The 24,435-nt window shown below is 38.6% G+C and overlaps 1 protein-coding gene across 1 annotated transcript in view; it reads right to left on the bottom strand.

Moving 5' to 3' along the window:
• The window catches only part of EPAS1 (endothelial PAS domain protein 1), a 105,910-nt gene that overhangs the window by 36,273 nt on the left and 45,202 nt on the right, over positions 1-24,435 (bottom strand). The window contains exon 2 of the mRNA XM_074286728.1: positions 10,166-10,356. Coding sequence (XP_074142829.1) covers positions 10,166-10,356 — 191 coding nt within the window. The remainder of the gene's footprint in view (positions 1-10,165; positions 10,357-24,435) is intronic.

Genomic DNA, 24,435 nt, shown 5'->3' with positions numbered 1-24,435 from the left:
CTGGGAATAAGGGAGGTAGTGGGTCTCTGGGGGAAGAGGGCTCATTCCTGTGTCTGAATGGGATCCTGGTGAGAATGGGAAGTGTCTCCCTGCTCCTTGAGCCCTAGTCCAGAATAGGACCCTGCTCTCTGCTAGAGAACTGGCCTGATGAACTGATAAATTAATCTGCTGATACACTAATGGGTACAATTAATAAACTAATGCAGAATATGGAGGGGCAAAGGGCACTGGAAGAAGAAGGCCTGAGTTTAAGTACCAGCTGGCAAATCCTTCTTTCTTGATAAGGCTGTTTCACAACGTGAAAAATGCCACTGTCTTCCTTTGCAGGCTTCTTGTGGAGAAAGAATTTCATAAATGATAATAAGCAATATAATATTAGATATTATGACTACTGTTCTCAGGAAATATTGCTTCATTTTTACAAGAGTTTTTCCTGGAGACACAGAACCTTATATCAAAACCGTGGTTGTGAAGCTGCCCATGAGGGATATATTTGACGTGAGAAGTCTTATCTCTGATATTCCTACCCTTACACCTATTATATATACCCTTACACCTACCATACACACACACCATACTATGTAGGCAGATTCCTAGTTCACCTATACACCTAAGTTCTTCCACTAATTATCTTCATTTAATTTGAAATTCAAAGTCCCCGGGGCTACTCTGAGGGAACTATCAGAGCTAGAGATGGTGTGTGTGTGAATACACATTTTGGGATTCATTTTCTGAACATAACAGCTCATGTTTTGATTTCCTGTTTTCAAAAAGCTGCAGACTGGTTTCCAGACTTATTCAGAATGTTTGCTTCTAGAAAGAGATGATATTGAACAGATGGTACCTGGTCCTAACTGTAAGAAAGGGCCATCAAGGGCTATGAATGGAAATCAGTATGTGTGAGGGAGAGGGGAGGTCACTGAAAGACACTATGGGACCCAGGAGTAATGAATTTGGATTGGGTTTTCTTATATTTATATCTTGGGAGCCAAGAGCTCCTGCTTCTCTCTTTTGCAGGGTGACTCCCATGAGCTGAAAGGAGTTCTGACCTTTTCCCAGAATATTCTCAGGTCACTTTCCATGATTTTAGAATACAAAATAGAAGCAATAATCAGAGATGCTGGGTTCAAATCCCCATTCTTCTATTTACTATTTGTGTGCTTAGGAGCAAGTAATTTTATTTCTCTGAACCTGTTTCCTCATCTATAAAGAGGTACGAGTAGACTAGATCAAGAAGTCTGAATGAAGGGTCTGTGAATTTTTTTTTTAATATGTGATAACTCTATTTCAAAAGAACCATTTTCCTTTATAATCCTATATCTATCTATCTATCTATCTATCTCTATCTATCTATCTACCTATCTATCTATTATGCATTTAAAAACATTACTTTGAGGAATCTGTAGGTTTCACCAAAGAGTGACTGAGCCCTAATAGAAGCTCAGTCAATATTTGGTGACCAGTTAATTGATCTTTGGTTCCAACTCATTTTCCCTCCTGCCATCCATTTGGGTTTTAGCTCAAAGGAAGCTGGTTAATCACTGGCACAGGAACTGGGCTGTCTGGGAGGAAGGCTCCCCCCAAAATCTAAAATAATATTCTTTAATGCTAAAACTAGCCCAGGGAAGTAGGCTTTAATGATTCCCCACTGCCAAATTTGATTTTGCCAAAAGATACAAAAAGGTTAGTTAGGAACCTTGGTCTGGATAACTTATATCACATTGGAAATTCAAGACCCAATCCCCACCCTTTTCATCATCCTACAATGAGGAATGAAGGGCCACTAATTAAGTGGCTAGGATCCTCAAGAAAAAGTGAGGCAAGCGTTTCAGTAGTTACCACATGACTGAATACCTCATTATACAAAGTCACATACTGGTCATTGTTTTTTGTGTTCATGTTTTGTTTTCCCCCCAAAGATGATAAACTCTTAAAGGGCACAGACCTCTTCTGTATTGCCATGGCATCTAATAATATAGAGTTGGCTGAGTTCACAGTAGGTATTAAAATACTTTCATTTAATCAGTAGGTATTGACCAATCTCCATGGTCCTAGCAGGAGATTTTTGGGGGAGTTAATCCAGGAATCACTACAGACCCAAAAAGTGAGATCCACACAAGTGGATCTTCAACACCTGACAAAGGAATGAGATCTGGAAGATAGGATGAGCAGCTCTAAATTCCACTTTCTGGGGCATGGCTATAATAATGTATAGAACTTTGCACAGTCGACTGCTCTTTGAGTTTTAAACTCTTCCTTTGGAAAATGGGGGCAAAAGTACCACTATCCAGGGCTATTAAGTGAATCAAAGGATGTGTTCAATAATTTATAACCACGAAGCACTATATTAATTGTCAGCTCTAATTACTGCTTGGCACAGTGGCTGAGCACATAACAGAAGCTCAGTAAATATTTGGTGACCAGTTAATTGATCTTTGGTTCCAACTCATTTTCCCTCCTGCTATCCATTTGGGTTTAAGCCCAAAGGAAGCTGGCTAATCATTGGCACAGGAGCTGGGCTGTCTGGGGGAAGGCTCCCCACAAGGTCTAAAACAATATTCTTTAATGCTAAAAATAGCTAGGGGAAGTACGCTTTGATGACTCCCCACTGCCAGGATGTGCATTGGCCCTGAGATTGGGGGCATCTTTTCCAGAGTACTGGTTTGCTTCCTTCAGACAATGTAGCCCCATGAAAAGGGGGTCTTCATGTAGACCCAGGAGCTGGAGGGGCCAGAGGTTGGCCAAGCACAGCCAGGATAAGCAAAAGCAATGGCCCCTGGTTTGGATTTTCTAAGGCTGTGAAATCAGAGCAAGCTTCTTCAGGAAGGTCGATTTTTACTGTAACTGAAAAATTTCCTTCAGAGGAATTTTCAAAACCAATTTTTGTCCAGTCTTGGAAAATTCTACTTCTACTTCCTCAAATCTTACAGCTAAAACAAAAAAAGCTTTTGTGATTTGCAGGATACCTTAAAGACACACTCAGCTCTTCTTTACCTACTTGAGGATGGGGGTCAGGTGGGGATGAGGGGATGATGGTGGGAATGGCATCCATCAGGTGGCTTATCTTTTAAATGTTTTACATTTGCCTTGAACTGACCCTTTCTACTACCATCTGTGTTATCCACTAACCAGTGTGTGCAGGTGAGGTGAACTGTGTAATATTAAATAGAACCAAAGAAAATTAAGAACCTAAACTATGGATGGGGAAAATATACTACTATGCATTTCAAAGTATATGCTACTTTGTATTATCCAAGTCTCTAAAGCCAGCACTTATTAATTGTGAGACCCAGGGTGAACCGCTTTTGCATCAATGAGTTGCCTCAATTTCCAACTCTACAAAAACAGGGAAACTAATATTTGTGCTATTTATTCTATAAGGCTGTTGAAGAGTTCTATATAAATGTGAGATATTATTATTGCACAATAGAAGCACAATTGATAGAGAGCTGGTTTTTGAGCCAGGAAAACTTGAGCTAAAGTCTAATTTCTGACATATAATGGTTGGAAGATTCTAGGCAAGAATCTAAACTTTGGTGTTAGAGGAAATTCTGAAACTATAAGCTGGGGAGAAGGTATGGATATGCATCCTAAAAGGGCTTTTCTCACATACGAATTTATCAATAAAATCACAGACTTAGTATCATATCCATATATTATGAACAGCCATCTCAATTAGCATAGATAACTTTATATAACTATAATTTTATATTTTATTAGTTAATGATATGAAAGCCAGCATAATGAAATAGAAACAAAATGATTTGTAATCAGAAGCTATTACTTGGTCCCTAGGTGATCCCACTTGGACAAGTAGAGACAATTCTCTGGGTCTCATTTTCTTCATGTATAAAAATCATAGTATTAGACTAAGTCAGCAGTTATGAATCAGTTCCATTATCCTGAGTAAAACTTTTCCTTCTTTCTAAAATGAAGGGGTATCCAACGTCCCTTCCAGCTCAAAATTTTGGAAACTTTGCTACCTTAGGATATTTTTCAATTTTAAAATTTGATTTCTGCTACTCCATATGAAGCGAATACTTCTGGGAGAATGGTACATGAACTATACAGAATGACTTAGCAGCTTCTAATATCTGAGCAGCCATTTTCTGAGACAATTGGCTGTCATAGCTTAACGGTTTTGTCTTGAGGTCAATAAAATGGAAAGGGAGGATAAATATCTTATACAATACTTCTCTTGTATCTCTCCTAAAAAGGGGAAGGAGAGTGATGGTATCAGAGATTTAGGGCTAAGAGATTATTGGAAGGAGACAAACTTTCCCTCCTTCATACTTTTGCCATGAGCATATAGTTAAACCTACTGAGGACAGAGGTAGAGGGAGGGAGGAACATGGGTATAACAAAATCCTGAAAACATTTATCCCTCACTGTTCCCATCTTTCTTCCCGTGGGCTAAAAAGCTAAAATATGGATTTTTCATTAAGCCCAGCGGCACCCATGTAACTTCCCAGGGATCAGCAATTCATCTGAGCATCCTTTTCAAGGAATAAACCACACTTTCAAAAACATCCCTTTAATGCCTCTCTGGTTTTAAATGAGGAAACAAAGGCAGTTTAATGCCCTTGTTTAAGAGGTTGGGAAGGCAATGACTTATTTTCTAATAAAACCAAAGTTTGCATAATTGAATAAATTCCAGGAAAAATAATGCTACCCAGCAGGCAGTGCTGTTCCACTGAGATAGAATAACTTAGGGGTCACTGTTTGTTGAACACCTCCCACAAAAAAACAAAAACAGAAAAAACTAATCAAGTGACAGTTCTATTGGTGTTCCCTCCTGTTAAGCGGGTGTTCTGTTCCCTGCTCCACATGGAAGCGAATATTATAAAGCTATTGTTTGAGTTGGCTTCCTGTGATACTAATCTCAGTCAGAGGGAAGGTCCCGACCCACAGCCTGGATTCCTAAATGTTACAGGTTTCCTCTCCAACATTCCCACCCAGAACTGCCTACTGAGAAAATCAAAGGGAAATGTGTCTGAGTGAAGACGAAGTCTTTCTAAAGCCAGCCTTGGTATTTTGTACACTTTTCAACTCTGAGTTGTACAACCAGCTATTTCCTATTATGAAATGAGCTTGAGTGGGAGAATTGCTCTGAGTGCTAAGAAAGAACTTGAACAATACATTTCCAGTTTGCTTGCCTTTGGAAAAGCCTAGTGATGCTTGCTACAATTTAAGAGATGTTGCGGCAACAAGAGCACTCAAAAAACATGAATCTGTTAGTTCGATTTTTGTTTGTTTGTTTGTGCATTCGGTTTCCTTTTCACAATGTTCTTCCAACAGAGGCTGGGCTTAAAATAGGATTACGAGTGGTTTTAAAAGAACATGTGTAAATTAATTTTTAAAAAGAACACATACACTCCAAAAGAAAATAGCTCTATAGAAGAAAAAATTTTGCTAACACATTCTTCCTGAAACAATATCTATGAGATGCCTAGACTAAAGAAGCAGGAGAATGAATGCAAAGAGAAGTAGCAACAAACCAAACTTCAGAAAAAGAAGTCTAGGACCCTGCCATTTTTTTAGCATTATCTATCTCTCTGACCCTTAATTTTATTATCTATAAAATGGGAACGATTACTGCTTCTTCATAAGGTGAACATCAGCCATACAGAATGACTTAGTAGCCTTTATTTGAGCACTAATGGCTTCTGCTTCTTTTTGGGATAGGTAGCTGATAAAGCTTAGCAGTTTTGACTTGAGGTTAGTAATATGAAAAGGAAGGGAGAGCATCTTATATAATATTTCTCAGTACTGTAAACATCTTGCACCAGAGGAATCCCTATATATAAAGTGCTTTAGATTTTCAAGTGCCATACTTTTTTTTGTTAATGGTGAATTATTGATATTATTGGTCTTCCAATGAGGTTATGCTCTGGTGCATCTCTTGATGTGGAAGTGAACCTTGGTTTGGGAAGGCTGTGTTGGAGAAGCCCAGGATTTGGTAAGTAGCAGGTGATGTGTCTGTTAGTAAAGAACCAGCTCTTGGAGTTCAGAGAGGTTCATTGTCAGGTAATTTCCGCCCCCATGGGAGACCCCATCCCACCTCAGCAACTCTGGGAGCACTATCTATGACATGGCTGCGAGGAGGATGTATCAAGAAAATCACAGATCCTTCAAGCAAAAGCTCTGGATCCAGAAGACAGAAAATAAATAGATACATGAATGAATAAACAAACCAGTTGAGCAGGACTTGCTCTTCCCCTTCCTTTTCTTAGTGGCTGCTGTGCCTTTATGAGGGCATCTCCTCAAGGCCATCACCAGCAGATCAGCAAGGGTAGAAACTTTTTATACTTTTCCTTTGTTTCAGCCTCCTAGCAGCTCCACAGAATAACAGGACAACCTGATTACCAAGAACGTTTCAAGGTCAGCCCCCTAGCCCAGTGGCCCAAGCTGTCCCGAAGGATGAGTGGGGTGCTCAATTCAGTCCACTGATATCCAACATTTGCTACATCTTGTAAACAGACACAAAAGTTCCAGAGTGATGTCATTCTGAGGAGGTCCCTCGGGTATAATTTTCTCCCTGGGATGCAGGGGCTATATAAATTGTAGTAGGATAACATACCATAACATAGTATAATAGAGACAGCAAGGCAGAATTGAGAGAGAGCTGGGCTGAGAACCATAAACATCCTAACATCCCCAGCCTACGTGATGATAACAAGAACAATATCATGACCTGGCTAAGTCACTTTATCACTAAGTCTGGCACATTGTAGGTGCTTGATAACTGTTAGTATTGACTACTGACAACCTTTCAGAGCTCTAGAGGGGGGTAAAAAGGAGTGTATGACTATAAGTTGCTAAGAAAGTGTAGACCTGTTATAGACAGAGTTCCTACACCAATGAGAATACAGGTCAGTCTCTATCCCTCCCTCGATATCCTACTTTGGATCACCCTAATTTCTTGCTTCCTTCATAGCAGCCTGGGGTGAGGGGGAAGGCACAGGGAGGTGAGCAGTAGTGGAGGAAGGGATTGGAAACCCCCTTTCCACAAATCCAAAACATGATCTTGAAAAATCAGGCATGATGATGCACAAAAAGTTTCCAAATCCTGGAAGCTATTTCTTTCAACAGCATGTTGCCAGTTAATGGAGAGGCAAAAAGAGCTATCTGAATGAATTGGCAGAAATTAAATTAGAGCATTGAGAAATTGAGAATTGGTTTTGAAAAAACAAGTATTTTAGGACAGTATAGCAGAAGGCATATTAGACTGGTGCCTGAATTTCTCCTGATGATCTTTGGTTTCTGTGGATTCATATAAATATCCTCAGCACTGGGTGACAAAGGGATGGGAGGAGAAACACTAAAAATTAAAATTAAAAAAGCGTGCTTCTCAAGCAATCCTTAACATTAAATCAAATCTTAATGATGATAGCTAATAATTAAAATTCACATTTGCTTTAATTTTATTGAACTTAATCCAACTTCATAAATTGGAGAATTTTCTGTAACATGATCATGCTTAATTCTGAAGCATTTTGTTTCATATTTTAGAGTTGGAAAAGCTGTTAGTGGTCATCCAGCTACAACTCTCTGATTTTACAGATGAGGAAACTGAGCCCCAGAGAGGTTAAATAGTGTGCCCCGGGTTACCCAGGGAATATGTAATGGCAGAGCTGAACACCACTTTGCAGAGGTCACTGGTTGCTCTGTCTACCTGGCAGCCAGCCCTGCTTCTATAGGGACTTATCAGCCCTCCTTTGGAACAGTAGCAGGAGAGATATGATAAGGATTTGTGCTTATAAGCTGCAACATTTCCTTGATGTTCCCAGCATTAGTTTCTCAGCATGAACAGTCCCTTTCATAATATTTGTCCATATCTAGCATGAACTTTTGCTTCAAACCATTGTTCCTAGCTTTCCTATATCCCAGGGTGGTGAATAATCACTTCTTTTGTATTGTTACTTTGAAGGTATTTATAGAATGTGGTCTTGCCCATGGCCCCTCCTCTAGGGTTTTCTCTTCCTCTAGAATGTACACATTTAGCTTATTTATGCCCCCTCCCCCCCTGCACAGTTCCTATTCCTCAGTCCCGGATCAATCAGGTTGCCCTTCTCTGTTTTTTTTTTTTTTTTTAACCCTCTATATCCTTCCTGTTCTTGAGGGACAAGAATAGCATATTATTTTGGCATTTTCTCTCTCTTTCTCTCTTTTTTAAATTAGATTCTCTTCTATTCAAGATTTCTTTCTTAGAATAGCACAATTCACAATGGAAATGGGATTGACAACTGGACTCTGAGGGAGTATGTTTTCCCCACTTAAATGGTGGGAAAATGGAAGACAAAAATTATTCCTCTCCACGCCAGTCCCCTGCCCCACAAATCTCTTTAGTGTTCATTCTTCAAACCAAAATTTCAGGGAAGAAGGGATGTTTTTTGGTTATAATTCTGATCAGAGGGGAGGAAAGGAGAGAAGGGAGAAAGGGAGGGAGGAGAAAAGAGAGAAGGGGAAAAAAGGGAAGGGAAGGAAGAGGAGGGAAGGGGGGGGGGGGGAAGGAGAGCCCAGCCTGTGTGAAGGGAGGCACCAGAAGACAATCTTCAGGGATTTTTAAACTCAGCCTCTTCCATTTTACCTCTCTAATCGAGTTATCATGCTTCATGCAAGCTTCATGAGGGCAAGTTTCCTTCATAGTGGTCCAAGGAGCTCAGGGTCACAGAACAGAGAGACTTTTACATCTTGCTTTCAGCATATTATCTTATCTTCCATAGCATGACCCAGAATTATTTTTGGATCTTGTGAGAAAGGCATAAGAAAGGGTACACCTACTCCTACTTTATGGCCTTGAAAATGTTTCTTTTTGGAGAGGTAAAACTCTTTTTTTTTTTTTTTCCCTGAGGCAATTGGGGTTAAGTGACTTGCCCAGGGTCACACAGCCAGGAAGTGTTAAGTGTCTGAGGTCAGATTTAAACTTAAGTTTTCCTGACTTCAGTGCTGGTGCTCTATCCACTGCACCACCTATCTGCCCCGAGGTAAAACTCTTAAATGTTGCTCTCTCTCCTCTCCCTTACCATCAGCCCTAAATAGTTGTTTCCTTACCAATATTAATTAAAATCTTAAATTGTAATCCATGATAGATCATATGATAATGCTTAACTTTATTAACTCTAGCATTAAGGTCATTCCTTAATTAGGAACTCAGCATTAAGGGCATTCTTTAAATCCCATAAACTGATTAGCATATAATGTGATTTTTTTTTTTTAAAGGAAAAACAGGTGGCATTTATATAACATCTTCTACGTGCTAAAAGCTATACAATATTATCTCATTTGATTCTCAGAACAACCCTGGAAGGTAGGTGCTATTGTTATCCCTATTTTACAGATGAGGAAACTGAGGTAGAGTTTAAGAGACTTGCTCAAGTTCATAAAACTAACAAGTATCTGAAGCTAGATTTGAATTCATGTCTTTCAGACTTTAGGCCCAGTGCTCTATTCACTGTGCCATCTAGATCATCTAGATGCCTACTTATTCAAACTGTTTGAAGGGGGAAAGAAAGAGAGAAAGAGAGAGAGTGAAAGAGAGAGAGAGAGAAAGAGAGAGACAGAGAGAAAGAGAGAGAGAGAGAGAGAGAGAGAGAGAGAGAGACAGAGAGACAGAGAGAAAGAGACAGAGACAGAGACAGAGAGTCTTCTAGACTTCAGGCCCAGTACTTTAAATAGCATCTAGATGCCTACTTATTCAAACTGTTTGAAGGGGGAAGGAAAGAAAGAGAGAGAAGACAGAGAATAATGTTTTAAGATTTACAAAGTCCTTTTCCCCTGACAAATGTCTGAGGCAGGGTAGACATCATTACTCATTTTTCATATTAAAAAACTGAGGCTCAGATTAACTAAGGAAACTTCCCTCAATCATGTGACTAGAAAATACTGGAATCAGGATCCAAGCCCACTAAAGCTACTTCTCCCCACTACATGGTAGTGACTCTAGCAATATCTAACACAAAGGAATGAGTCCCTAATGATGAAATTTCAGACCAGAAAGGTAGGTATTCTCCACAAGGCAGACTTTTTAGGAATTCTTTAAAATCACACCACAGAGGGCACCTCTTATGGGTGAGGCTGGTCTTTCTGAGGGAGGAGAGGCGTTTGTTAGTAATGCTGGCTGCAGGTGGGTGGTCTGTTGCCCATTGCTGGCCCTTTCTCTTACCAGAGGACAGGAGTTTGTGTGTCCGGAGGAAGCTAATGGCCAGACGCATAATGGAAGCCTTGTCCAGCTGTGAGCTGACATTGTGAGGCAGGGGGAGCTCATGGGCAAGCTCGTAGAAAACTTCGGTTTCCTTGCTTCTTCTACATCGGGCAGCATCTCTCGACTTTTCCTTTCTCCTCTCTGAACTGCTCCTGCACAAAAAAAGAATGAGAAAGAGGGCTTAAAGTATTTCTGAAAACACCCTTTTCATTGTGTCCAGTCCTTTTGCTAGTAAACATCCTATGAAAGAATTATAGGATAGCTGAACCATAGAGGTCATGGGCTCCAATCAATCAATAAACATTTATTAAGCAACTGCTATGTACCAGACATTGTGCTAAGGATTGAGGGAAAACATAATCCCTGCCCTCAAGGAGCTTACAATCTAATGGAGAGACAACATACCATATGCCAAATAAACTGGATAACAGGAGAAATAAGAAATAATTAACATAGAGGTAAAGGTGCCAGAGTTAAGGTTTTGGGAAGGCTTCCTGTAAGAAGAGGGATTTTAGTTGGGACTTAAAGGAAGCCAGGGAGCTCAGTGGGAGGGACGAAGGAGAGCCTTGCAGGAATGGAGGACAGTTAGACAGATTGCCTGGTGCAGAGAGATGGAGTTTTTCATGGCACAACTGGGAGACCAGGGCACTGGATCAAAGAGTTGGGGAGTAAGGTGTAAGTAAGACTGGAGGAGCTAGGTTATGAAAGTTTCTGAATGCCTCAGTAAGGACTCTCTTTAGTGGACAGAGCACCAGCTCTGAAGTCAGGGAGACCTGAGTTCAAATCTGACCTCAGACACTTATTTTGTCCTAGCTATGTGACCCTGGCCAAGTCGCTTAACCCCAATTGCCCCAGCAAAATAAAATAAAATAAGGAATCTCTTGGATTATATCCCTGTAAATTAGTGATCCCATTTTAAATTATAACAACAACAATAATAATAGCTAGCACATATATAGGGTTTTAAGAGTTCATGAGCATTTTACATGTCATCTCATTTGATTAACCCAAATAGTATCTATAATAATAACTATTGATAACATTATGAAAGTATCACTATTATCACTCCCATTTTACAGATGAAAAAATCCAAAACTGACAGAATTAAGTGATTTATCCAGAGTCATACAAATAGAAAAGATATGTGAAGTCATTCAGTAAGGAGAAATCATTGAGTTCTCCAGGCACTCCACTCTATTTTTGGAAAAAAATAGTCGGTAAGAAGTTTTATTCCAATTTTTTCCATTGAGTTAAAATATGCCTATTTGCAATTTAAGTCCTTAAATTAAAATTAAATTAAATTAAGTTAAATTTAAATGTTCCTAGTACTGCCTCATACTGGATGGATCCAGAACAAACTCAATCCCTACTTTATATGAATAGTTCAAATACTTGACAAAGTAATGATGTCCTTTGTACATCTTCTCTGCTTTAGGAGAAATGACCTCAGATCCTTTACCTTATCCTCTAATGGCATAGTCCCCAGAACTCCCTGCTTCAGATCACCATGCTTCTATTAAAGGCAGCTTAGGACATTGCCCATCACCTGAAAGATCAAGGCCAGATTCCTCAGCCTGACATATAGTCCTTCACAATCTGGCTTCAACTTCTCTGTCCAATTCTATCTCCCACTATGACCCTCCATGACCTTTCACTTCAGGTAGGATGATCCATTCACTATCTAGAGATGAATCTTACATTTTATTTTAGTTAGGACAATCCATTCACTATCTATGAGATGAATCTTATATTTTATTTCAATTAGGATGGTCCATTCACTATCTATGAGATGAATTTTATATTTTATTTCAATTAGGATGGTCCATTCACTATCTACTGGATGAATTATGTTTTATTTCAGTTAGGACGATCCATTCACTATCTACAGGTGAATCTTATGTTTCTTCAGTAGGAGGATCCATTTAGTATCTACTGGATGAATCTTATATTTATTCATTCTTCTGACCTTCTACCTTGTGCCTCCTTTCAATTACATATCCGATTATAAGTCCTCCTCAAATCCCATCTATTCCAGAAAGCCTTCCTTGACCATTCCCATTCCATAGAGTTATTTCACGCCTTTGAAATCCAGCTACACTCTTTTACTTATTGCACTCATTCATTCTGCACTGACTGCACAAGCACTGATCTTGCCTCTCCCAATCAGAAAGTAAGCTAGCTATGACTTGTCCTTTTTTCCCTTCTTGTATCTCTTGGATGCCTCACCCTGGACTGGACACAAAGTAGGTAGGATATAGATTAATTAAGAACTGGTAGCAAAACAGATGGAATATTGATGTGGAAGCAAAGTTGTGTGGGTATTGGGGAATGTCCTTTAGACATCAGCAAGATAGAGGAAAGATAGACAAAAGTTTTTTTTTCCAAATAATTTCACATAATTGTTATTTCTGTGATAAAAACTGAAAGCTCTATCACAGCCAGAAAAGGAACAGCTAGTCAGGCATCTTAGGAAATGCTACATACTTTGCAGTCCTAAGCACATAACTAGTCAGTTTTAAATAAGGCCATGACCTAGCTTGGTGCCCGGGTCCAAACTCCATTATGCCAAGCTTACCAAGGTGTCTCTCCCTCTTTCAAGCAATCAACTAATCAGTGGTCATGAAGTGCCTGCTTTGTGCTGGGCACTACAAGTTGGTGCTAGGAACACAGAGACAAAAATATAAATCAGTTCCTGCTTTCAAGGGACTGACTTACATTTCATCAATAAGGGGTGATGAAATTTCAAATAAGAAAGTGTGTTGAGAAAAATAACATATTCCTAAGTATGAAAAAATTAATATGAAGTATATTTTTTGAGAAATCCTTGGTATTTGAAGGAATAGAAAATTTCAGACAGCATGTCTTTCAATTTCAGGGGGACTTATGTCTTTTGGGAAATTATTTAGGGGGATTCTAGACTTTATCCATTATTAGTGCTGGAATATCTACCAATAGGGACAGGTTTAGAAAGGCTGTCAGAAAAGTTCTTACATTTCAAGTCTCCCCATCTAGTCCAACATAGTCACACTGGCCCTTCTGGGTTCACCAAGTGAGCTCCTTGAGTCTTTTTGTTGTGGAAGCTATGACAGCTACGTGATTCAATCCAGGTCACCATCTATTAGCCTTCACTTTTTGTCATGTGGTGGTAACCCTGGGTTTTTTGAAGTCTATGCCAGCAGATCCTAAGGGTTGGGTGCTAGTGAGCTTAAAAGGCCAGGGAGTATCCCTCACATCTGAAGACCAGTGAAGTTAAATTCAGAGAGGCTCACCTCCTGGAGGGTTCATAAATTCATACAACTGTGAATTCAGAGCAGGAAGGAATTTAGAAGTCAACTAATGCAACAACCTCTTCATTTTACAGCAGAGGAAGCTAAACCTAGATAACAATGACAATAATAATATAATATCAGCATTTGTTTTAAGGTTTGCAAAGCACTTTCCCAATATTACTTCACTTGATCTTTGCAACAATTCTCTAAGGTTTTACATCTGAGAAAATGGAGAGAATACAAAGCTGGATCTGAACTCAAAGTAACTCCAGGTCCAGAGCTTTATTCACTTTGACATCTAGCTGCCTAGAGAAATTAAATGCCTTAGCAAATGGAAGAATGGGAATTTGAATTCAGAATGGGACTACTAGACAATTATTCTTTGGAGCCAAAGCATCTACCCAGAATGCCATGGAAGAATGGTAAATTTTGATATTTCAAAAGATCTATGATTTCACCTGAACAAATAACTTCAAGACTTTTTTTTTAGTTCTCTAGATATCAAAACCTTGGGATGTTCTCCATTCTCCTGAGCAGGAGAAGGAAGAAGTTTGTTTTCTTCTTAATAGCATGACAGACATTCTCAATCAGATGCCTTTGCCAGTTTTTGCTGTTTGGGAAGGCTGGCTTTCCTAATTTTCCCTGAGGGTTGGTTAGTTACCCAAACTAAGCATACAATCATACCAGAGAAACAAATTTCCAGCATCTAGCCAGTCCAAACCTTGGGGGATACCGCCAGACCTCAGTATAATTATGAAATGGGGGAGGTTTGCTGACGTACTCTCAACCTCCTCTTTCTGCTCCCTGGCTTCTGTTCCCCTGTGTTGTCTCTTTTCACTCCCATTTTATGTGTCCAATTACTTTTGCCCTTTCTCCCTCTAAAAACTTACTCTCAGGAAAATTCTGAGATCATCATCATCATTTCTTCTTACTGTTGTCCTTGTTAAAGAAATTTCGAGTTTGGAGACCCAGTGTATAGTGGGAAAATCACTGGTATTTCAAAGGATTTGGGTTCAAATACTCTATCTTCAACTTATAAGCTATGTAGCCTTAGAGAAGTCATTGAACTTGCTGACCCTCAGTTATCTCATCTATAAAATGAGAGGATTGGACTAAACATAATATGAATCAGCACTATGACATCTCCCAATATAGACACTCAGCCCCACCTCTCATCTTCCCTAAAATCCTAAAAGATGCTATTTCCAAATCTTGGATCTGTATACTACCCCTCCACCCCACTTTCTAATATTTGACTGCTTGGCACATAATAATTGCTTAGTAAATATTTTTCTTTCCTTCCTTCTTTTTCCTTCCTCCTCCTTTCCTTTTTTCTTTTCCTTTTCTTTCCTTCCTTCCTTTTTTCTTCCATCTATGAGTGAGATATTTGATAGGAAGGAAGGGTCCCCTCTAAAAAAAATCACATTAGTAAACTGGCTACTTATTCTGCCTATAAATGAAGCTAGTGATGCTGATTTTTAAAAAATTTGATCTGTAATTTCATTGTTACAGGGAGTTACAAATGAGGAAACTTCTCTTACTAATCCAGATCAGGATGTGCTGTGTACCTGCTAGATTCAGTAGACCTGTTAGACTCTGGAATTGCCTGGATATAGAGAAAAAGCCAATTTAGTAGGGTCAGGTTCTTGAAGAAATATTGTACGTCAAAATATATTCCAGTGGCAAGTCAAGTAAACACGTATTTATTAAGCACCTATTTTTGTGGTAGGCATTGTGCTAAGCCTTAGGGAATTCCAACGTGGAGTTGTGATACTAAATATTTACAAAGAAAATCTTCCTCTGACTTTTCACTGCTTCCCAAGAAAGCAAACTAATTTAGAAAGTATCACATTTATCACTATTCAAAGAAAATAAGTGGGGGCTGAGAAATGGGAGGGGAAAAGGTCAGTTATAAAGAAATACCACTACTTTTCCCCAGGGGTAACATAGTTAAGTGTAAATGGGAGAAAGGATTTTTCCAAATAACCAAACATCAAAGAAATATGATCATCAACATCTCTCAGAAGAGACATGGAAATACAGCAACCAGTCTTTTTACCTTACTCCCTCCCAAGTGTTTGGGACTGTCCCAAAAGCAAATAGTATATGACAAATTTGACCAGTTTTTCCATGGTCTCTACTCTGATGGAGACATATAATCATACTGGAAAGATAAAACATAAATTTAGGAACTCCAGGGAGAAACCTCCCTTTATCAGGGTAGCCTGAGGCATAGGAATTGATTTGCTCAGGATCCTAAAGCTAGTACATATCTGAGGCAGGATTTGAAACTGAGGTGCAATATTGCCATCAATACCAGGTAGAAACTGTAAGAAGAGAAAAATGAATTAGAAGGCATAGGACTGGAGTGGTCAGATAAGGCAAGAACTAAGTCCCATTTACATGAACTGATGCAAAGTAAAGTGAGCAGAAGCAAGAGAACATCAGACATTTTAATAGCAATATTGTATAATGATCAATTGTGAATGATTTAGCTATTCTATTCAAGAAAATAATCCAGGACAATTCCAAAGGACTTATGATGAAAAATGCTATCCACTTCTAGAGAGAGAGAACTGATAAACTTTGAATGCAAATTGAAGCATACTTTAAAATTTTCTTTTCTTTTTCTTGTTTTGAGTGAATGTGCATTTTCTTTTGCAACATGACTAATATGGAAATGTGTTATGCACTATCTGCTTCACAGGACTATTCCTAGGAAAGCACTCTGGAAACTTGTACAAAACCATAGAAATGTGAGTGAGAAACTAGTATGGCAAATAAGAGCCAGTCTCTGAAACAGAAATACCCGAGTTGAAGTCTTTTGACATACTAGCTATTGGATCCTGGGCAAGACATTTAAACTCTCTCAGTGCCCCAGCCAAAAGATGTTAGATTATAAGGATATTCAATCAGTGAACAAGAGTTTACAAGCACTTACCCTGTGTCAGGTAAAGATGCAAATAAAGACAAAGAGCTTACCATATAATAATGGAGGCAACATGCAAACCATTATTCACATACACAATTTATAAAGTAGAAATGGGAAGTCATCTCAGGGGAAGGAGGTTGGGAAAGGCCTCTAGCAGAAGATGGGGATACCAATGAAATCACAGGTCCTCTCCAATAATAATAATAGCAATAATAGAAATGTGAATTATGGTGATAAAAATGGTGGAAATGGTTACCCTTGTTCAAAGGGTAAGTCTTAGTTTAACAATGCCCACAGAGCCTAATGACTTCTTCTTGCTGCCCATGGCCATGCAAAGAAGATATTTATGAAGTTCTTCCCTTGAAAAATGAGAAATTCAAGTCCAAAGAGCAGTCCAGGATGAACTTGCTTAATGAGGCAAGCTCTGGAGAGCTCACAAAAACCAATGTTAGAGGAGGCCAGAAAGTCAACGAGTTACATTTGTCACAGTCCTTTGCCATCCATTACATGATTTTATTTTCTCTGGGCTCTGAAAGGCTGGCAAAATAGTTCCATCCTCACTTTAAAACAGAGATGTGGATAGATTAATGGTTGAGGAAAAACTAACATATCAAAATGGGAGACCCTGGCTCCTAGGCCAGTGCTCTCCACTAAACATTTCCATAACCGACTGAAAACTTTACTTGGAAATGATAAGAGAAAAAAGTTGGAAGTAAAAATTTAACCAGATGTTTTGATTTAGAAGCCATAAACTCATTTTTATTACACTTTACAATGATGGGCCTTTTAGAGTTGGAATCAGGAGAAATCTGGGTTCCCATCTCTGACATTTACTTGCTGTGGGGCTCTGGGGTTATTATTTAAACTTCTTAGACTTCTATTTCCTCTTCTGCAAGATGGGGCCAATATATCTATATTACCTACTCAACATGGTAAGAATTAAATGAAATCTTCTAGATATGATGATTTACAAAGCATATTAGAATATTATTCTTTTCATCACAAACAAATAATTTGGGCTGTTATATCTCATGGAAAGTCTCTGGCTAATGTGAAATCTTGGGGGGGTGATTATGGTAATAAATTAATACCATTACAGATTAAGAATTATTGGCACTTTAAGTGTGAGGATGACACATTTTTTTAAATGCAATTAATGGAAAACCTCTCCTATTTTTCACAATATTTAAGTTTCTTCACACGCTTTCAGATTATTAAAATTGTTCAGAAGAATATTGTTGTTTAGTCATTTCAGTAGCCAATTTTTCATGATCTCAGTTGGCATTTTTGTGACAAGAACAATGGAATGATTCACAGATGAAGAAATTGATGCAAACAGGGTTAAGTGACTTGGTCAGGATCCCACAGTTACTGTTTAAAGCTACATTTGAACTCAGGAAGATGAATCTTCTTGACAATAGGTCCAGCACTCTTTGTAGTGTGTCATTTACTTAAAGGAGTTCTAATCCTACTTAACTACTAACCAGCTATGTGACCTTGATCACCACTAAACCTCTCGGTATCTCAATCTACTCATCTGTAAAAATGGAAAGAAAAACACATGGTTTCTATCTAAGGATTCACAGCCAGAAGAGACTTGAAAATCATGCAGTCTACCCCCTTATTTTTAAGAATTTGAACTGTTGGCTGAGAACTATTAAATAACTTGCCCAAAGCTATGTAACTTGGACAAATGTCTTAGAGTAACATTGGCTTACAATAGCTATGTAGTCATAGATAAGTTTGTTTTTTTTTTAAATACCCTTGAACTTCTGTTTCTTTAGTGGGTTAGAAATCAGAAAGACCTGAATTCAAATCTTATTAGTTGTGTTTCTATTTGAAACTCAGTTAACTTCTCTATCTGCCTCAGTTATCCTCCCTCCTTTCTTCCTCCTCCTTTTCTCCCTCCCTCCTTTATTTCCCTTTCCTTCTTTCTCCTTCTTCTCTTCCTCCCTTCCTCTTCCCCTCTTCCCTCTCTTCCTTTTCCCTCCTTCCTTCCCTTCCTTCTGTCAATAGATTGCTCCAGAGATTTCATGACACTGTTAACTGAATTACCTTAAAAACAAAATAAATAACTGCTGGCATTTATGTAATAATTAAAGGTTTCAAAAATATTTTACTTCCATATTTGATCTTCCCAATAACCACAGTCAGAAGTAATCATGATAGCCAGCAATTATAAAGCACTTTATGATTTATAGATATTATTTGATTTGATCTTTGAAAAGTAAATGCCGATCATAAGTGGAGAGTAAGACTATCATGTTGCCTGTGACTTTTCCAATCCATTTCTAAAGGCTGGAAAGTAAATGCTCTTTTTATCTTCATTTTACAAGTGAGGAAACTGAGGCATGCAGAGGGTAAGTGATTTGGATCACTCATCTAGGAAGTGTCTGAGGCCACTTTGATCCTCTCACTCCAAGTCCAGACATCTACCCACTCCACTTGCACAGTTGCAAGATATAAGACAGCAGCATCACACAATGCAAATGTTAAACACCTGTGATTGTGCAAAGCACTAAACATTAGGTGCTGAGGATACAAAGGCAAGAACAAAACATCTCCTACCCTCAGGGAGCTTGCAATCTTATATAGACAAAATCAAGTAACCAGGCAGTATATGATCAGGTGTCTCATAAATTGTTGACTTCTACTGTCAAGTTCTGGGAATTCAAAAGAAAGAGAGAGCCCTGTTCAACTGAAATGCTTATCATACTCTTGTCAACAAGCATTTAACAAGCACCTGCCACATGATGACCCTCTTTCTTAGGAAACATGGTACTAAAAATAGAGAACAAATAAATATGGATTACACTTCATACCTATACAATGTTTTAAGATTTGCAAAAAACTTTTTTTTGTCATCAATTCTGTGAACTAGCTAAAGCTGAGGCTCAGGTCAGTTGGCCAGGGTACGTGATGAGTATTGGAGCCAAGATTTGAAACTGGATCTTTTGACAACACAGGCAATTTTCTTTCTTCTATACCACCCTTCCTCATTGCACCCCTCCCCCTAAGGCAGTCTCTGGCTTTGAAGAACTGGCATTTTAGCTGTTTGTAGATAGGGTGGAGTAGGAGAGAAAATGCTGTGAGGCTCCATTGGTCAGAGATGATTCAAGTCACTTAACCTCTCTTTACATCAGTTTCTCAACTGTAAAATGGAAATAATAATGCACTTATCTTGTTGGGAGGCTCAAGTGAAATAACATTTAAAAAAAAATTTAATACTGGAATAGTTTTCCCATTTTCTTTTCTAGCTCATTTTAAAAATGAAGAAATTAAGGCAAATAGAGGTAAATGACTTTCCAAGGTCATAAATGTCTGAGGAGAGATTTGAACTATCAAGATGAGTCTTCCAGGCTCTAAGCCCTACACTCTAACCTTTATACACACATATTCTCATGGCTATCCTTAAGATAGAAATTCAAATTCTGGAATTTTCTACTCATGAAGGAAAGAGAGCATCAAGTCGCATTGAGAGGAAATGCTAAAAGGAAAAGACAAGTGATGAAAAATAACCTAAAATTTTCTCATGTTTTTGGAAAGAGGGAAGGGGCACATTGCCGAAACATCTTAACTGGGAAAAAAAATGTTTGCTTCCAATGCTTATCTTAAAAGCCTTTCTTTAATTTTAGGTCATTTCCCAAGGCCTGGCTCAGTCTCTGGGGAGATCTCTACTTGGTTAGTAACCAAATGACTTCCTCTTCTTGGCCAAGAATATTCTGGTTTCTGGCTTCTAGGTAAATGCTGGAGCAAAACTCTAAAAAATTATCTATCTGGACTGGAAAGGGAGCTTAATTAGGAAAAGATTTTAGCTTTGCCTAATAAGTGGGAGGGAATAGATGGAACATGGATTTCAGAAGTTCAGAAATGGCATATCTCTATGTGACTACTTATATCAAGCAACCTAGAGATGGGAGAATTCCTAAAATGATCATAAGTGGAGAGTAAGACTATCATGTTGCCTGTGACTTTTCCAATCCATTTCTAAAGGCTGGAGGAATGGCTAGCAAGCTGACCTTTAAGTCAGGAAGATCTGGGCACAAATTTTGTGACACTTAAGAGCTGTGATCATAATCGCAGATAACCCCCCAAAATTACAAGTCATATAGTTCATCAGCTCAATGAATTTTCTTCTTTGTGAAATAATTGGTAGGAGGATTATTATCCTCATTTAGCAAGATAAGGAACTGATCTCTGAAAAGTTAAGTAATCTGCCCATAGCCACATAGCTAGTCAAGACATGTAAAAGCTAACACTTGAACTCAAGTCTCCTATCTCCAAATCTACCATATCATGATTAAAGTAAAGGAAAGCTGCCAACAATCATAGTGCTTCTCAAAAAAAGGTATATGGGAATGAGGGAAAATGAACTGGCACCTGCGTGAGGAGATCATGAAAATCTGACAATGTTTATCCCCTAGGAAAGTAATTTATCTGCCACCTGCAAATACAAAATGGGAATAATAACAGTACCTATTGTGAGATCATGTTCGTAAAGCACTTAGCATGTTGCCTGGCACACAGTAGGTCCTTTTAACATGGCTTATTATTACTATTGCAATTAGGTAATTCAGAATCCCTTCCTATTCTATTCCCTTGCTAGCTTTCCCCACCCAGGCCATTTTCATTGCATGAATCCTGGAAAGTGAATTGTACCTCAAATAACCTTCCAGCCTTCCCTCTTCTAAGACTTGACTGTGGAACATTTATTCCTTCCCTGAAATTACCCCTGTGGATCCCTGTTTAGAGCCCAGAATAATGTCTGGATACCATTCAACTTGGCTCTCCAGTGGTGATTTCTGTTTTAGAGAGATTAAAGATCCTTATCTGGTGGTATTCTGTGTTCCTGACAGTCCAGGGTGAGGAGAATCGCAGGTTCAATTACAGAACAAGGCCCTAGATAACTCAGCCACTTATGTAATCTCCTAGAGCCTGCAACCCTACTGCCACCTTCTTAGACAGAGCTGGAGAAACAAGCCTCCAACCCATGACCTTCCATCTTACTTTGATATGAATCCACTTAGTGTGAGCTAGCTGGGCTGAGGAAAGGCTCTGCTTAAGTGTGGGCCCCTGGCCCAGGGAACGTGTCCTTTTCCATTTTAAAGCTATTGCTATAGGGCTAATTCTTCTGGGCTGGTGGAAGAAAGGAGTCTTTAGATTCTGCTTGGAGTCCACAGCCAAAATTAATGAGGGGATCACTGCCAGGAGGACTCTTTTCTTCTACACTCTGAGCTCTCTGTAGGTGTGCCTCTAAGGACTTTCCATGGTGATGGCTTCAGTAGCAAGGTCACTCCGAGGCACACAGAGGTAGGGACACGTTCGCTTGGATTTATGATCAATCCTCCACCAGCTTCTGGACTCCCCTGCAGCTCTGGCTTCTTATCTTATATCACTCACTGGCTTCAAGTTAAATTAACTTGCACCGGATGTCTTTGTTGAAAGAGAGACAATGAAAGTCAGGCTCACAGATGGGCGTGGACCTCCAGAACCTGGGAAAATAAAGCCCTTTTGAAGGCTGTAAACTTTCTTTTTAATCCTTTTTTAATAAAGGAGAATGCCTTTATTAGTCCATTCCCAACTTTTCACTACTTCTCCCCCCTCTTAACACCCTCCTTCCTTCCTAGAAACATGGAATAAATCAACTAGCCAGACATGGCTACATCAAAATCTTTGAGACCAAACCTAACCCTAAAATCATTGTCATTCAAAGAATGCTCTCCAGGGATAGGTACTAGGGAAAGGAGAAACATACCAGAAATATATGGTCTTGTCTTTGCCCTCAAAGGAATTAAAATTCATTTGGAAAACCATATTCTGGACACGCATGAAGATTTCTCCATCAATATCCAGTATATTCCTACCAACACATTTTTGTTCATTCCATTCTCCCAATCTTGAATTCCTCCCCTGCCCAGCCTTTTTTTACTTTTTTGACATTCATCTAAATTCTACCTATGACATTTACATGAATTCTATCTATATTTCAAGGCTCAGTCTAAGTCCCAACTCTTTCATTAAACCTCCTCTGATTATTCTAAGCCACAATGATCTTTTCCTACTCATAAGTGATACTTAATCATGAAGCCTTGTGAAAAGAATCCTTGTAGTATACTGTCATTTACCTTTTTGTTATGTTAGTGTCCTTGATGATCTATTTACAGGCTCATAAATAAAGAGCTAAAAGGAATTTTAGGGGTCTAGAGATGGCAACAGATTAAAACATAATTGGTTTCCACTTAAGTTTGACATTACTAACCTAGTCCAAGCATAGTATTTTATAGATGAGGAATCAGAGGGTCAGGGACATTTGGTGACTTGCTCATTAAGTGTTAATAACAGGATTTAAACTAAGTTCTATAACTTCAAAGCTTTTGATTTCCCCCCCCCCCCCATTGTATCATGGTATCACCTCTGTTTCTGTTTGTTCCTAAATTGTAAGATCCTTTGAGGGCAGAGATCATCCTGTCTCTTCTTGTATCTTCCATAGCAGACAGTACAAGGTTGAGCATATCCTCAACAATTAACAAATTAACAATCAACAAATTAACAATCAACAAATTCTTGTTAAAATGTTCAAATAAAATAAAATTAGGAAATCAAAGTAAATCCTCTGCTCTCTCTTGGAGATAATAGTTGTTTCCAGTATCAACAGTGCCCCTATGAAAAGACAATAATTCTCCCCTACCCAATTTATCACTCTTTCAGAGTTAATGCTAAAAAATTGGTTTTCTGAGGGTTTTCTCCATTTTTTCCTGCCATACTCAGTTTGATAAAACATCTGGTGGGGAATGGAAAAACTGCAGAGGTTAAGGGAGTTTTCTTTAAACTCTTTCCTAATCCTGGGCACCAGTTCAAATGCCCCAGCTGACTACTTCCCATCAGCTCCTGGTGATCAGTGACTATCAAAGCCAAGAGTCATTTTTTTTCCTCTCTCTTCCCCCATATCTTGCTAAGTCAATAATTATGACTCTTCTTCCCTGATCTTCTCTAACTCATCTCCTCCGCCCTGCCATTGAGCAAAAAAATGGCAGAGGGGGGCAATTACACTTTTTTGATAACTACAAAATAATCACATCATCAGATATATTTCTGAAGGGTCTTGATTTTCCTTCTATAGACCTCATTATCCAATTATTCATGTGATGTCACAGTAAACTCTTTGAGGGCAAGGACTCTTTCATGGCCTTCTTTGTGTTGTTAGAGTCCTGAGAGGAAGATACTTAAAGAACATTATCTGACTTCTACATCATTGCCTAAAAGATACCAAAATAGGTTTAGGCAAAGAGAATTTTAGGTATTTTTTTAGTTTCCTCCTTGATGAATTGTGTTTTTGTTTTATTTTATTTATTTATTTTTAGAGCTAACTTCTTTTTTGTAGTTTCTCCACTTAAACATTTGTTGTTATCAGATCACTTTGGGATTAACGCAGATACACCTCCCAAGTGTGTAGTCCATTTAATGGTAGAGGTCTCATTGTATGAAAATTATACGAAATAAAAGATTCCAGCACAAATCAGCAAGCTTTCCTTCTCCTAATTTTAGGCACAGGAGAAGCAGATCAATCAATATATACCATGAAATTGAACAAGGCTTAGTCCTGGCTCTGCTACAGTGACCTGAACAACCAGGGCTCAGTTTCCTTATCTATACAATGAAGAGATTGCCATCTATGTCCAGAGAGAGGCCTGTGGAAACTGAGGTGATTACAATATAGCATTTTCACTCTTTTTGTTATGGTTTTCTTGGATTTTATTTTCTTTCTCATTTTAACTTTTTGATCTGATTTTTCTTGTACAGCAAGATAATTATATAAATATGCATGCCTATGTTGGATTTAACATATCTTTTTATCATGTTTAACATATATTGGATTACATGTCATCTAGAGGAGGGAGTGGGAGGAAGAGGGGAAAAATTGGAACAGAAGGTTTTTCAAAGGTTGATGTTGAAAAAAAAATCCTTGCATATGTTTTGAAAATAAAAAAAAAACTTCAATAAAAAAAAAAAAGAAGCAATTGGACTAAGTG

The sequence above is a fragment of the Sminthopsis crassicaudata genome, chromosome 2 (genome assembly GCF_048593235.1).
Source record: "Sminthopsis crassicaudata isolate SCR6 chromosome 2, ASM4859323v1, whole genome shotgun sequence".
Taxonomy (NCBI): Eukaryota; Metazoa; Chordata; class Mammalia; order Dasyuromorphia; family Dasyuridae; genus Sminthopsis; species Sminthopsis crassicaudata.
The sequence above is the reverse complement of the archived record's forward strand: the minus strand, read 5'-3'. Positions and strand labels throughout refer to the sequence as shown.